The sequence below is a fragment of the Malaclemys terrapin genome, chromosome 3 (assembly GCF_027887155.1).
Source record: "Malaclemys terrapin pileata isolate rMalTer1 chromosome 3, rMalTer1.hap1, whole genome shotgun sequence".
Lineage (NCBI taxonomy): Eukaryota > Metazoa > Chordata > Testudines > Emydidae > Malaclemys > Malaclemys terrapin.
The window spans coordinates 114,342,034-114,357,533 of NC_071507.1; the positions used below are offsets into that span (position 1 = coordinate 114,342,034).

The 15,500-nt window shown below is 43.4% G+C and overlaps 1 protein-coding gene across 5 annotated transcripts in view; it reads right to left on the bottom strand.

Annotated features, from left to right (window-relative positions):
* Positions 1-15,500, bottom strand: part of TPD52L1 (TPD52 like 1) — a 112,936-nt gene that overhangs the window by 83,965 nt on the left and 13,471 nt on the right. For all 5 annotated transcript variants that reach the window (XM_054022397.1, XM_054022396.1, XM_054022399.1 and 2 more), the window contains exon 2: positions 7,423-7,538. In XM_054022397.1, coding sequence (XP_053878372.1) covers positions 7,423-7,538 — 116 coding nt within the window. The remainder of the gene's footprint in view (positions 1-7,422; positions 7,539-15,500) is intronic.

A 15,500-nucleotide genomic window follows, 5' to 3' on the forward strand; every position in this document is an offset into this window, starting at 1 on the left:
TGTGGGGGAAAAGGGATTAGAGCAGTTTTGCTGGTCCCTGGGAAGCTGCCCAGACGACCACATCCATTATTAAAATTCAGCTCAAAATGCACATTTCCTTAAATGTATGACCCCACATTCCCCACTCCATGCACCTAGTAAAGGGGAGAGTTATCTCACCATTGGGAAGTAACTGTGCAGCAAGAACTGCTTGGGGGCATCACGAGTCTTTAAATGACACAAGCACTTAATTCACACAGAAAATGGGAATGGGTAGGAGCAGAGGAAGACCATTTAACACAGCCGTCTTCCTTTGAATGCGTGAGCTTTGCATTTCCTATTTACAGCTTCAGCGTAAAAAGTATCACAACCCTCTAGTCTTGGACCATATAAAATACTCACCCCTCCCCAAATAGGTTTTAAATAAAGAGCATTGTTTTTCAAAAAGCATTATGCTTTTTCTATGTGAGACTTTTAATCTCTGTTGCTGTTTTATATGTTTGAAATAAAAAAAATGATTTTTTTTAAAGCATTAGATGTTACCAAGGGTGGCCAAATATTAGTCTGAGTACAACAGAGACTTATATAGTGTAGATATAGGGACTGCTACTGGAACTGGCCCTTGTTTAGGGGGTTTGGGGTGTCATGCCATAAGCCACCTTGCCCAACCCAGACATGTCCTCCTCAGGGCTAGTAACAATCTGGCCCATAATTTATCAAACCATCCCAATATAAAGGGGAAGGAGTCATTTCTAGAGTAAAAACTTCACTACGTTTAAGGTACCAGCTATAGAGCCTAGAACAACTTAGTGCTCACGCCCAGGCTCCACATTATAGGCCTGGTTCTCTGCTCCACTGCAGCTCCTTAATGTCACTCCAACAGCTAAAGGGGCTGAATAGATAGAGTTGAAGAGATCACCGGGAATTTTCCTGGCAAAGGAGGAATTCCTACTTTTATATAAAGCTGACGGAGCAGAGCTATACCATCTCTGTCACATCCCCTGGTATGTGGACGTGCTAGGAGAAAGGGAGTGGTTGAAGAGCACTCTCTACTCTGCCTATCCCACTGGCTATAGGGATCCATAGGCACGCCAAGCATAAAAGCTAGAGCAGCAGCCCTGAAGACCTGAGAATGTCAAAGGCAAAAAGATGTCTTAAAGTAACTTTGTTTGTCCACACCCAGCCTGGGAATGGAGGAACAGAGAATCAAGGCCTATGCCTTTGACTGTCTATTTCTGAAAAGTTTTTAGACTTGATAACGACAGACTAAATTTTACTTACGGGGGAAATCAGTGGGACTCCTTGCATAGACACAAAGAAAACAGAAACTGCCCTATAACCTGCCATCTAATCTTTAGTAACATTTCAGTTAAAGGGAGAAAAAAAAAAGTCAAACTAAGAACTGACCTTGAACTAACCAACTTGTGCATGAATAAGGTCTAAAGAATATGTTCAGTCAAAAGCAATCTATGGTGCTACTTTTCGTACTCTGGCAGACATGTCTTTTCAAACACATTTTATACAAAAATAATGCTGTTATCTATTTGGCTATGGAGAGGACAACTAGAAACAGTTCACCATTTATTCAATCTTCTCATGCCATTAGTCTGCATAGGGCTTAAAATCTCTACCTCACAAAACAGGCAGCTGCATGTAATAATTAAGTTGCAGTAGTGGTGAGGGTGAAGGACAAATATATAGTTATTCTTGTCAACACAATTAGAATTTCCATTAAAGCGGTTTTGTTTTTTCCTGTGTATCCTATTTATAGATATCGAAGAGTAGGGTGGCCAACTTTCTAACGTCTGAAAATTAGACCCCCCTAACCCGCCCCTTCTCTCAAGGCCCTCTTCCCCCAGATCCCACACCCCACTCACTCCTCACCTGCCTCCCTCACTGCTTTCTCCTTTCAACTCCAGTCTGAGCAGCCCCAAGGGACTGGCCCTGCTGGAGCTGGGGTTGGCACCTGGCAGTGCAGGTCAGAAGAGTGCTGTGGCTGCACAGGAGCTGCCAGGTGGCCCCACCAGCAAACTAGGGCGCGGCCCCTCTTGCCCAGCAGCCTCCCGCCTCTCTCGGCACTGCCTACCCAGCAGCCTCCTTCCCCACCTGCTGGAGCTGCCAGAGTGCGGCTGGGGGGGAAGAACCAGCTGGTGGGGCAGCTCACGCTCCATGCTTGTGTGTATGGGAAGATCTTGGTAGAGGAGTAAAATGCCAGGACCACTACCAATAATTGGAATATGCATTATCATACTTATTGCCAAAAGCAACTAAATCAGTAGGTCTTAGTAAGCCACTGGAAAGACCTTAGCATAACTAAGCAAGCAGGTGGGGGTGGGGTTTGACCCTCTGTCCTTCCTGATAAGATCTCTGTTGAAATTGCTGAGATGTGTTTTAGAAAAACAGGAAGCTTATCCATATCTGCCCTTTGGGATGTGTTTGTCAGGGCCTTCAAAACATGCGGGCTCTGAAAAAAACAAACACATCTGTCTAATTGATGGTTTAAGAAAAACTTCTTGCTTAACCTTTGAAATTGCTTGCTTAACAAGTTCTTTTTTTGATTGACTTGTTATTGTTGCACTAACTCGAATAAATAAGGAGAGAAAGTATGGGGTAGTTGTTAGGGTTACCATTCGTCCGGATTCCCCCGGACATGTCCAGCTTTTTGGGCTAAAAATAGCGTCCGGGGAGAATTTGTAAATGTCCAGACTTACCCCCGCCCCCCATGCAGAGCGCGCACGCGGCTAACAGGGCAGCCGGCTGGATGGTGCCACTTACATGGGGCTCCGACAGCCAGAGAGAGCCCCTCCTCCACTTCCCCTGCAGCAGAGATCACTCCCTCCCTCCCTGCATTCGCAGATTGCCTCCGGCAGTCTGGAGCTCCTCCCCTGCTGCCCAGCCTGCGAGCGGCATGGTAAGGGGGCAGGCAGTCGGAGAAGGGGCAGGGAGGTTCTGGAGGGGGCAGTCAAGATACGGGGGGGGGCTTTCTGGGGGAAAGGGATGGATAAGGTTTTGGTCAGTCAGGGTACAGGTAGGGGGTAGGGTCCTGGGGGACAGTTAGGGGACAAGGAGCGGGGGGAGGGTTGGGGATTCTGAGGGGGGCGGGAAGTGGGAGGGAGTGGAAGGGGCAGGGGCGGGGCTAGGGCGGGGTTCCTCCCGTTCTCTTTTTTGCTTGCTGAAATATGGTAACCCTAGTAGTTGGACTTTTCAGGAACACTTCGTGGACACATTGCAGGGTCCCGAGTGGCCGCTGAAAGACAGGCCAATTGGACAGCTGTTGTACCACTTGAAGACCGCTTCAGACTTCGGTAATTATTAATTTTGGGGGCGTTTTACTAACCTGTTGTGGATGTGTGTGTAAGTGTTTGAGACTAAATAAAGTGGAGCTTTAAGTGGAAGCACTCTTGTGGTGTACTGATTGTGCCAACCACCCATCAGATGGCCCATTTCCATTGATTTATTTCTTGCCACTGCCTCACCAAGAGTAATTGTTACCAAGGGCTTTGGATGTTTAGAACCAGGGTAACACACTGGGAATCCCTTATCCTGCTCACTATGGATCCCCGCACTCTGTCCTCAGCTGCAGCCCTGCAAACCACGCTCTTCAAAGGAGCTGCTTGTGGCCTGAGCTGGTGCATGTGTGCATGCTGCCACAGGAGCTGCCACTTCAGGGCTGGACAACAGGCTGCCACTCTCACACCCTCTCCTCCACACACACCTGCAGTAACTGGACTTTTAGTGTCTGGTTAGTATATCTGATCAGATACTGCCAGGTTCCCTTTTCAACCTGACTTTCTGGTTGAAAACCAGACATCTGGCCTGGGCCAGCTCCAGCATTTCTGCCGCCCCAAGCAAAAAAAAAAAAAAATATATAAGGCCGTGATGGCAATTGGGGAAAAAAAAAAAGCCGCGATCGGCGGCGGCAGTTCAGCAGCAGGTCCTTCGCTCCTAAAGTGAATTGCCCCCGAATTGCCGCAGGTGCCGCCCCTCTCCCTTGGCCGCCCCAAGCACCTGCTTATTAAGCTGGTGCCTGGAGCCGACCCTGCATCTGGCAACCTTATCTAAGTGTCCTGGAATCCCCTTTATCCTATTGGACATTGTATGATTTAACCCTCTAAACTGCAAAGAATTAGGCAAGCACTAGTGAATAAAGCACTGACTTCCAAGGCTGGTTTTATGTTATTGATCCCAGAACTATTTTTATCTCGCACACTAATACATTCTCTTACTCTGAAAACAGATCAAAGGTTCACTGGTCTTTTAAAAATCCATCCCCAAGACCAGCAACATACAAGACCGGGGGAATTTAAAAAAAAAAAAAAAAAAAAAAGACTGAGTATTTTTATATAATCGGATATATATATATATACACACACACACACACACACACAATATATATCTTCTTTTGTTTGTTTAAATAAATACACATCAAGCATACCTGACAGCCACTCATTCTATTAACTGATCTCTTGTAGGCATCAAGAAAGAAGTGGGCCTTGAGGAAGGATTTGAAGGAGAGGCTAGCTGTCCTTACTGAATGACACAGGGAGAACACAGGTATAAGGAGAGTGTGGCATAAAGCACAGAGATAACTGTGAGAGATGTGTACTATTGGGCTTGTGTGTCAAGATTAGTATCACTGGTGGAGTAGAGGGTAGAAGAGAGCTCTACAGGAACCTGAAGCTAAAGCAGGGAGGGGAGATTGTCAAAGGCAAAGGAATAACCAACAGCTACATCCAACTCCCGCTGAAGTTACTTTCAGTGGTAGTTGGGAGCCTAAAAGCTCTTTGTGCCTTAGGGCATGTCTTCACTGGCACCGTTAAAGTTTAACAGCTTGTGTAGTCATGGCACAGCGCTGGGAAAGAGCTCTAAAAAAAACCCCACCTCCACGAGAGGAATAGCTACCAGCGCTGGGAGCACGGCTGGTGCACTGTCTACACTGGCATTTTACAGCGCTGAAACTTGCAGTGCTCAGGGGGGTGTTTTTTCACACTCCTGAGTGAGAAAGTCGCAGCGCTGTCAAGTGTCAGTGTAGACGAGCCCTTAGGAAAAATAAAAATAAAAAATCTCTTCCAGGAAACTTGATCTTAATTTAATTATAGCCTTAGAATCTCCCCAAATTCTCCAGACTTTTTCTAAATGCAATGCTCAAGTGTTTTCTCTTTGAACATAATTACATGCCACTAGAATGCCGTGAGCAATTTAAAACAGTCTTCAAACAGCCCAGCTGACCTAGATACTGTAATTCTAGTGACGACAGAACAACTTTCAATTTGTCTTTGAATACTTGAATTAAGGGTCTCATCCTGTGTGGTGGGTTCCGAGTGCCCTCAATTCCTGCTGACATCAATGAGAGTGAAGGGTGCTCAGGACCTCATAGGATGAGACTCTTGGGGAACTCATTATTTGCAGGTAACTACAAGGAGTTGTCTTTATTTTCCCCCTTCGCTCTCTTTCAATCTGCTCTGCCAGAAGAGTATGCAGATCAAATGAACCCAAGAGCTAGTGTGTGCGAGCTGACACACACATTTGCTTTAAACATGAAATAACTCCTACCCCATCCGCATGTCCTGAGCCAGATATATAAATATAATTAACAGTCATACATAAGCTTCCTTTCTATTATTTACAGGTGTACAAATTCACTATAGAAGCAACATGTAGCCAACATTTCAGAGACATTAGCCTTAAAAGCCCAACTGGGCAGAAACAATCACTTGGCTTTTACTCCTTCAGGAAATCACAAGTCAGTGTACAGAATGAATCAAACAAAAGTCTCAGTGGCTTAGTTAAAAATATCAGATAAGGTCATGGAGGATAGGACAATCAATGGCTATTAGCCAAGATGGTTAGGAATGGAACCCCATGCTCGGGGTGTCTCTAAACCTCCAACTGCCAGAAGCTGGAGCAGGATAACAGTGAACGGATCATTTGATAATTGCCTTGTTCTGTTCATTCCCTCTGAAGCACTTGGCACCGGCTATGGTCAGGAGAGAGGATACTGGGTTAGATGGCTCACTGGGCTTACCCTGTATGGCTATTCTTATGACTATTAACTGCAATTTAAATATTTTTACTGCATAGTGGAGAGAGACTAGTCTCTGCTAAGAATTGACCTTAGAATTACATCATCTAGTCCTGTATCAGTGTCCTGTAGTTGCCAGTACCAGATGCTCCAGAGGATGGTTCAATTACAGAAGAACTTTCCTATGACCCTGCCAACTGTTAGTGTCTACTCATACACTGAAGCTTGAAGGTTTTTGTCTCTTCCAAAATGTTTGGCTTATTAAAATCCCTAGAATTGGAACTTTTATTGTTTTGAATTTCCCACCTTCTGGTTTCACTGATTGTCTCTTTCTTATTGTATTATGAGAGATTGAATAGAAGTTCACAATCATTCGATAATTTGATAAGCCTGATGTTGACTCTCTTCCTAACCTCACCAAAACTAAATCAATAGTGCCATGTAATTTCATCCAGTTCAGGCTCCCCCAGTGTCCTTCAGTCATTTGGGATTTTTTTTTTTGCAAATTCTCTTCACAGTACTGCAAGAAGTTGTGTTGTCGTGACGTTGCAATCACCATCAGTGTCGTTTTCTCTTAAGAATCATGTAATCAGTTCTTTTCAGTAAGTGTATCATAGGCTAGCTGGCCCTTCCAGAGATAGAGAGAGAGAGATATCTCAGCCCATCTCTGACACAGCTGATTTGCCTCCCCAGGTGGAAAGAATGAATCAAGTAACATGACAGTCAGTCATGTGACAAAACCAGGCCTCTGAGGGTTAGAAAAACAGAAGCTTGTGAACAGCTAAAGTGAGGCACTGCAGAGTGGAGCTGCAGGAAGAGACACTATCTTGCACTGGCCCCTCAGGAAGGTAGAAAGACCCAGCTGAAAGTTTTGTCTTCCATTTGGGGAGTGGCAAAAAAGGCAGGCCAGGCTGTAGGTCTTCTCCTGTGACCAGAGAACGAACCAATACCTGAGGGAGGAGGAGTTGGGCCCAGCTTTAAGGGGTGGGAGGAAGGAAGACCTTCGATGTTTGTTTTGGAGCTTTGTTTTAACACACCATACTTCAAGAAGAGTGGTTGTTACTGGACTTATGAAAGCCTTTTGTGCATGAGGAGTTGTGTATTGAGGAGCCTGGAAGAGGGGAAACCGAGGCAGGGTTCTTTCAGGAATCTTTCATTCACTATATAGGCTGCAAATTTAAGACTAATGACACATGGCTCGTCTGTTAAAATAGCACACCCACTAATTTTACCTCTGCCGTCAAGAGAGGATTCGTTTTCCAAAAATAATCTGACAGAATGAATCACCTTGCACTATTCTAGTCTAGAATAATTAAATAAAGGAAATATAATGTACTTGTGACATCTGCACTTCATCCTGCTAATAACTTCCAAATTCAGGAGGTATAACTATTAATATCCAGAGAATCAAAAAGCATTACCTTGGCTAGCTCAATCTTTAATTCTTCTCTCTCTTCTTCAGAAATCATGCTTGTGAAATCAATATCAGTGACCACTTCTTCATCTGTCTCGTGCAATGGCTGCGTTTCCAGCAGACCTTTGAAAATAAGAAAGGAATAGTCAATAAAACTCTTACAATACATTTACTGAGTGGTGGCAGGGAGGGGGCAGAGGGTGACCAACTGTACGAAACCTAAATAAAGGCCTAACTTTTGTTACATGCACTAGTGTTATCCAGGTCTTTCTAATACAGCCCATTTGGAGTCCTCTTTTTGCTTTTGTAAACCTATTGCAAATGATAGATTATCACAGAATCATAAAAATGCAGGGCTGGAAAGGACCTCAAGAGGTCATCTAGTCCATCTCCCTGCCTGAGGTAGGGTTAAGTATGCCTAGGCCATCCCTGACAGAGTTTTAAGAACAGGTTAGACAAACACCAAATGATGGGGATTCCACTCCCTAAGTACTGTTCCAGTGCTTAAATAGCCTTATAGTTAGAAAGCTTTTCCTAAGATCCAATTATGATGACTGGAGCTTGATGGACACATTACCTAGTGGTTAGGGAGTCTTTTTTTTAAATGAAAAGGGGAACTGGAAGAGGAGCCTGGGCCCTCCCACTCCACCAGGCTACGGTCCCAGACCCTGTGGGGGTTAACAAAGGCCACCCATGAGTGCCTTAGGACTGCCATCCCTGGGACACTTGCTACCTCCCACTCTATAGTCCAAGCTTTGCAGTCTGTAGCAAAACTGAAAAAAGGTACTGACTGTATCTTTAGTCTGACAGAGCCGACCACATAGGTTCCTCTTTTTCCAGACGAGTTGCTGCAGCACCCCTTCTCTCAGGAGCACCCAGGACAGGTCCTTCTCTCTCTGCCTTGTCAGCCCCTTTCTGAGCTGTCTGGCTTCCTTTTAAGCTCCATCTGGAGCATGCTCTGCAGATGTGGCTGGGCCCAACATTGTTCATGTGAGGCTTAAACACCCCATCACACCAATCTAGATCTCTCCTGCTGTAAACTAGGCTGATTACTTCTTGCACCACCCTTGTGGGCATGGAGAACAATAGTATTTTGTTGTATAGTTTTTGTACAATATTGACCTGAAGGCACCAACAAGATAAAAAAAAAAAAAAAATCAAATATCACTGGATGCAGCATACAACGCTACTGCATCATGATATAATATAGAAGAAAACAACATGAAAAACCTAGCCTTTCTTCAAATTAAAAAAAATAAATCAGTTAATAAATATGGATCATTGCTGTGTGATGTCCACAACAAGGATGACAATATAACTGGTCGATATAGCACTATGTTATACAGTAAATCAATATACACTATATTTTTCACGTTTCTTGTTCATGGTTATGTGGCTATCACTTATTTGTACTGTAGATCCAGGACGTGGATCTCTTGTGTGGACTGGTCCAGGCTGAGGTTGATGGTGGGTTGGAAATTGTTGAAGTCCAGGTGGAATTCTTCAAGGGCCTCCTTTCCGTGGGTCCATATGATGAAGATGTCATCAATGTAGCGCAAGTAGAGGAGGGGCACTAGGGGACGAGAGCTAAGGAAGCGTTGTTCTAAGTCAGCCATAAAAATGTTGGCATATTGTGGGGCCATGCGGGTACCCATAGCAGTGCCACTGACTTGAAGGTATAAGTTGTCCCCAAATCTGAAGTGGTTGTGGGTGAGGACAAAGTCACATAGCTCAGCCACCAGGTGTGCTGTGGCCTCATCAGGGATACTGTTCCTGACAGCTTGTAGTCCATCCTCATGTGGAATATTGGTGTAAAGTGCTTCTACATCCATGGTGGCCAGGATGGTGTTTTCAGGAAGATCACTAATGCATTGTAGTTTCCTCAGGAAGTCAGTGGTGTCTTGAAGATAGCTGGGAGTGCTGGTAGCCTAGGGTCTGAGGAGAGAGTCCAAATAACCAGATAATCCTGCTGTAAGAATGCCAATGCCTGAGATGATGGGGCATCCAGGGTTTCCAGGTTTATGGATCTTGGGTAGCAGATAGAATACCCCTGGTGAGGGCTCTGGGGGGTGTGTTCGTATAGATTTGTTCCCGTACTGTAGCCGGGAGTTTCTTGAGCAGATGGTGTAGTTTCTTTTGGTATTTCCTCAGTGGGATCAGAGGATAGTGGCCTGTAGAATGTGGTGTTGGAGAGTTGCCTGGCAACCTCCTGTTCATAATCTAACCTGTTCATTATGACTACAGCACCTCCTTTGTCAGCCCCTTTGATTAGAATGTCAGAGTTGTTTCTGAGGCCGCGGATGGCATTGCGTTCTGTATGGCTGAGGTTATGGAGGAAGTGAGAATGCTGGTAAGTCTGAAGTACAAGCAACAGGTATGGGGAGTGGAATAGTCCAGAATCTTGGAGCAGAGTATACTTGTGGTTATTCTTGATAGCTTAATTCACTGTGCTGTCACACTGAGGCCCTGATCTTACAAACAAATACTGATGCACATGCTTAATCTTACTATCATGTAGTCCCATTGAAACCAATGACAGTATTCATGGTACTTAAGCGCATGCTTAACTGTTTCCAGGATCAGGGCCATGATTTGTCTCTTATGTTCAGATGCTGATGATCTCCAGAGTATCATGTATTATTCGATAAGTACCAACAGGAAAGAGTTTTACAAATGGCATCTAGTGACTGTCAGAAGAAATTTGGTAGCTTAAATAACTGGTGGATGCTTCCTATTCTCAGCTGCAAGGAGAATGTGGAACTTTACCAGACTCCACCTCTCCTTCCCTGTGGATTGCCTAGGGCACTTGGCTCATGGCATTTGTGTGTTAAACTTTGCTATACAACAAAACTGGTTCTTATCAATTTCAAACTGCAGTCCACAGGGTTCTAAATACCAAGAGTGAACCGGACCATAGGTTTTGTTGATTTCACTCTGGTGCTGCTTGGCAAAGCAATGGGTTGCAACAGAAGCATTGACCTGTCTGGTGGCATTTTTAGGAACAGAGCATTGTGTTGATTTATGTTTGGAAGCTTACCTTTGTAACCATATGGGTCAGAAACTTTAAAATAAAAATGAAAGCTTAAATTGTGCAGAAATTGATCATTTAGACACCACATCATGCTAGCTTGCTCGGAAAAGCTAAGTAAATGGGTTTTTAAACCCCTGACAAAAGAAAAACATTTTACACAAACTGCTGGAAAATAATTTCCAAATTATTTTTTATTAGCCAGAAAAGCCAATTATGGTTTCCAATTTATTCTGAGATTTTAAACAGTCTTACTAACAGCCTTTTCATAGCTCCAGTCCATGCTTCAGAAATGAAAGAAAAAAATTACAGACTTCAGCAGAAAAAAAATAGAAAGACTGTTTAAGGGTCTCAGCTTAGTCCTTCAAATACTCCATCAACCAGTATGTCAAAACAGCCACCACCATAAATTTCTACTTTAGACTCTGAAGCCTTGATAAATACAGTGTCCTTCCAATCCACAACCATATGTATCCAGTGCAACTTCTGACCAGGAAAAACAAAACAAAACACCCCACCACACTCTGGGTCAGCTACAGCCTAAACAAAAGATGTGTTACAATGTGCATCACTCAGCTGCCACAGAGACAGAGCTACAGCTGAACAGAATTCAGCACAGTTTGAGGAGGATAAAATGAACTCTGGGGCCAGCCAGAGGCTGATCTAGCTCCTAATCTAAGATACAGCATTCAGAGAAAAGAAGGTAAGAGAAGGATGAAGAGAGATCCAACTAACTACCTATTTGAAATAGCATTTAATGTTGGATGAGATTTACACAGCTCATGTTCTAGAGGGATGATGTCACAGAATTTAGTAGCATAAGAGGAAATGCCCCAATACCAAAGATAGTTGAATGGAAAAGAGTGAGCAGATTGGTAGCTATAAATCATATCAAACAAACATGGAGGAACACTGTATATCTATTTATTATACATAAAAAAAACTATGTTAAAAGATTAAGACTACAAAGTTAAACACTCAAAGGTATGAAATGCCAGAATTAAGGCTGCCTGTGATCCCCATCCAATTTGTCTCTCCCTGCCACCGTGACCTCCAATCAAGCCTCCACCTTAACCCTCCCATATTCTCTATTCTTACAGCTTCTCAGTTCCAAGCTCACACCTAGCTCCTTGTTCCAGTCTCTTTGACCAGCCAGTCCCAGTTCTCCCCTGCACCCAAGTTCCTTATCAGATCTTCTCCTGCCCTCTCACTTCTTTCCCCCCCCCCCATCCCACATGTTTTCAGTGAAAGGGCCCTAGAATCTGTCACCATGTTACAGTACTATAAATTAAGCTAGGGTGAGGTTATTTCACTGAAAGCTGAAAGTTCTACTGTGCCCAAATCACTGGATCTAGGCAGCTAAGATCCAGGACTTTAATGTGAAAGACCTGAGGTCTATGCACAAAAATGGTTGTGCATTTTTGCACTTCAAAGAGTGCATTTCATTACTGAAACTGCGTACCCCAATTGGAAAATTAAATATGTACACAGACATTTACCCATATGCGAGCACAAATACTTAGTTTGTACATGCACCTGCTGTAATGGAGCAGGCAAATGAAGATGTGCAAATGTACATCTTTTCCCCTGTGGAATTTAAGCCTCATCCTATTTAAAAAAATAAATACATAAATAAATAAAAAAATCTGCCCTTGTACTTTAAACCCAATTACCTGAGAAACCACTTCTTGTGTTACACCCCATCACAACAATTGAAGCCAACTGGGATGATACTGTTTTTGTTTCCTGGGACTAAGCTTTTCAAGCACAGGGTCTTTGCTAGTGGAATACATGGCTTTTTATTTGCTAGGGCAAACAAAATATTTTGCTTCGTTTTGATTGAATGTCAATTTTTGTTTACTTAAATCTTATTATTTGGCTATTAAAATATCCCTTGAGGCAACCAGGATTATTTTATACAATGGGCTGTTTAGGCTATTGATATGTTTTAATTTTTATAAAAATGACACTTATTTACAAGATAAACCATTGGGAGTTCAACTCTCCTTCCCTTTCCCACATTCAACAGCATCCTACTCTACCCCTCTCTCACACCCAGCAATATCTTACTCTAGGAACACCTCCCTTGATTTTAGTGGAGCTATATGCTGAGTACGTAACTACTCAGTGTGGGAGAATGTGGTAGAATCTAGCTCTAAGTAAATTAAAAGACCAGATGAAATTTTAGCACGAGTCAATGAGCTGCATTTCCCCTAGAGTTTAATGAAACAATGAGAGACTGAATTGAAATGACGCCTTTTAAATAATAGATTTTGTGAAGATATTTATAACTTAATAAATTCATTTCAGGCCATTTTCCAATATATCCCAGGCACAACGTTTACAAATGAAACATTTCAGAATGACTAAAATTAGTTTTTCAGATGAAATGAACAGATATACATTTTACCTCATTGCCAGATTACTGATAGTTTAATTTCTTTAATTTTGTGCACATTCGGTTAAAACTGGTTTTACTTGCAGCAAAATGGAACCAATTGACCATATTAGGATTCTGGCACCTGTACATTTATTTGACTGATTTCAATTTCTGAAAGTCAGTCCAACCCTACAGCTAGAGGATAACTACCCACTTCTAGCCCAAAGTCTGAAACTGGCCTGGAAAAAGCATAGAACCTGCTAAATCATGAAGTGAGCGTCCTGTGTTCTATGCAGTTGATAATACTGCTAGGGCAGGCATCACCAAATGGTGATGTCACATACAGTCTTCCAAGTTTTTTTTAACCTGTGAGTAAGTTTTGACTCTTGGGAAGACATGGTTTTGTTGGTGTTGGTTATTGCCAGGAAACTGGCTCTACTAGCAAAAGTTCAAAAGAACTTTTTCCAGTACAAACTGCATCGCCACTAGGAGGGAGTGCCAATACAGCTGTTCCAGTAAACTCCTTCTAGTGTAGACAAGGCTTTACTCATTTACTTTTACACTTTTCTTCTAGGTAACAGAATTGAATTCCAAGAGTAAGTCCCAGTTTTTAATGCAGAATTTCAACTTCTGCTGCCTCTAAGAAACTGACAATTGTATACAATTGTTTTTAAGCGTATCCTGCTATGATTGCTGGAATGATGTAACTGGGTGTTTGCTGCCTCTTTTCCCTGTAGATGGTCTTGGAAACCAGTCTACTCCTCTGAATGGAAATTGTCAGGTTAAATGTTATAACTGCAAGTATACATGCTGGAATTATCAGCCAAAATACATGTTTCGAGTCTCGTTTTTCATTCAAATTATTCAAACTCAGTTACATTTTAAAGATAAAACCAGAGACAACAGCATCAAAATATTGATTAGTTACATCTTCTGTTTCCCTGAACACTTTAGATTGTGGTGTAGTGTAGATCTTCCATTAATGCCTAAATGGCAAACATTCATATTCATTTTTCTATTAGGAAACGAAGCAGAAAAAAACCTGTACTTAATTATAGTTTCTGCAATCTGAACGCTTAAGAACACTGGAGCTGTCCAGATTATACTACCACATTGGTGTCATTCATCTTCTTTTTTTCCCCATCAACACACAATGCCAGGAAAGGGACATCTGACATGCTTATGTAACGCCGACAGACCCCGGTCGTTGTCGGTGGGCAGGATTGAACAAGGTACCTCTGGAGCTTACTGCATGAGCCTCTACCACATGACCTAAAAGCCAACTGGCTGTTAGCGAAGGCTGTAAAGCAGACTCATTAATTGCTCTCTAAGTGGTCTTGGTGCCACTAGATGGGACAGAACACCACACCCAGAAGGGTTATGGGGTTACACTTACAATAAAAATTAAAAAGTGGTCAGAAAATCCAGTTCAAATTGCAGAAATTACCACTGTTCTTTTTTCATTCCTTAAGTTACACCAAGAGGATCCAAGCAGGAAGCGAGTGTCATTTCTCTTTCTAGTCTCTGTTGACCACACAATTTCTTTGAGAGAGAGTCTTCCCTTCTGCCATATGGACCTTGGATGCTTGAGTCTGGTGAATATCCTAGAGCTTGTCCTCTCTCCTGTGGACAGTAGTGCCTTGTTTTTCTCACCTCCTCCAAGCTTGAAGCCAATGCTATCTTGTGGCTTGGCTAGACCTACCTACAGAACTGAAAAGAGAAAGAAGGCAGAGGTGGAGGCAAGTGCAGGGGACGAAAAATCAAAAGCCAGGTTCTTCCTGGCTTGTGCACAGGTGCACATGGGAGAAAATATTCAAGAAGCCTTTTCTTCACTCCCTGTAAGAACCAAGCAGAATTGCAGCCTCAACCTTCTGAGGAAGGCAGGGACTGGTCTGCCCCTACTCACTGGGGATGCCTCCTACCTTAAAGAGGGTGGGGGTTGGGGTGGGATCAGTGCTTTAAATTTCCTCCCTGCACTGGCTAGTTGCATAGGGTCTAGTATTGGGAGCAGGACTGGCTCTAGGCACCAGCAAACCAAGTACGTGCTTGGGGCGGCACAATTCCAGGGGTGGCACTCCGGCCACTTTTTATTTATTTGGGGGGGGGGGGGGGGGGGCGGCGCTTCGGCAGTTGTGCTCGGAGGCAGGGTTTTTTGTTTTTGGCTTGGGGCGGCAAAAAACCTAGAGCTGGCCCTGATTGGGAGTGTAGCCTCTGTGTGCTCAATGCTCCAGGAGGCATTCTATCTTCTTAAGGCAGAACATGCCTTAGTGCTGCTTACAGCCCCTTATCTAGGCTGTTCCCAAGCAGCACAATCTAGCCCTAATTTGGAAATAGCTTTAGAAATATCATTGCTTAGCAGTTCTCAAATTATGGTTTGTGGAACACTTGTTTGTAGTCCCTGGCCAACTTGCTGGTCACAGTATGCAAGCACTCGTCTTCGTTTTCAGCTACAGAGTCACATTAAAAGAGGATTCAAATACCTTCCTAATATTGTTTTCTTATGGAAGGAATTGCTGCAGATGCCAGAGGGCTGTTATTCCATCCCTAATGGAAGATAGCTTGTGCAATAACAAACAGAACATACTCCATGACATGACCTCTACGCGAAGATGCGATATGCACTCTGAAAGTGTTTGCCCATCTTGCCACAGATAAATCAAGTGGCAGTTCAGTGGGT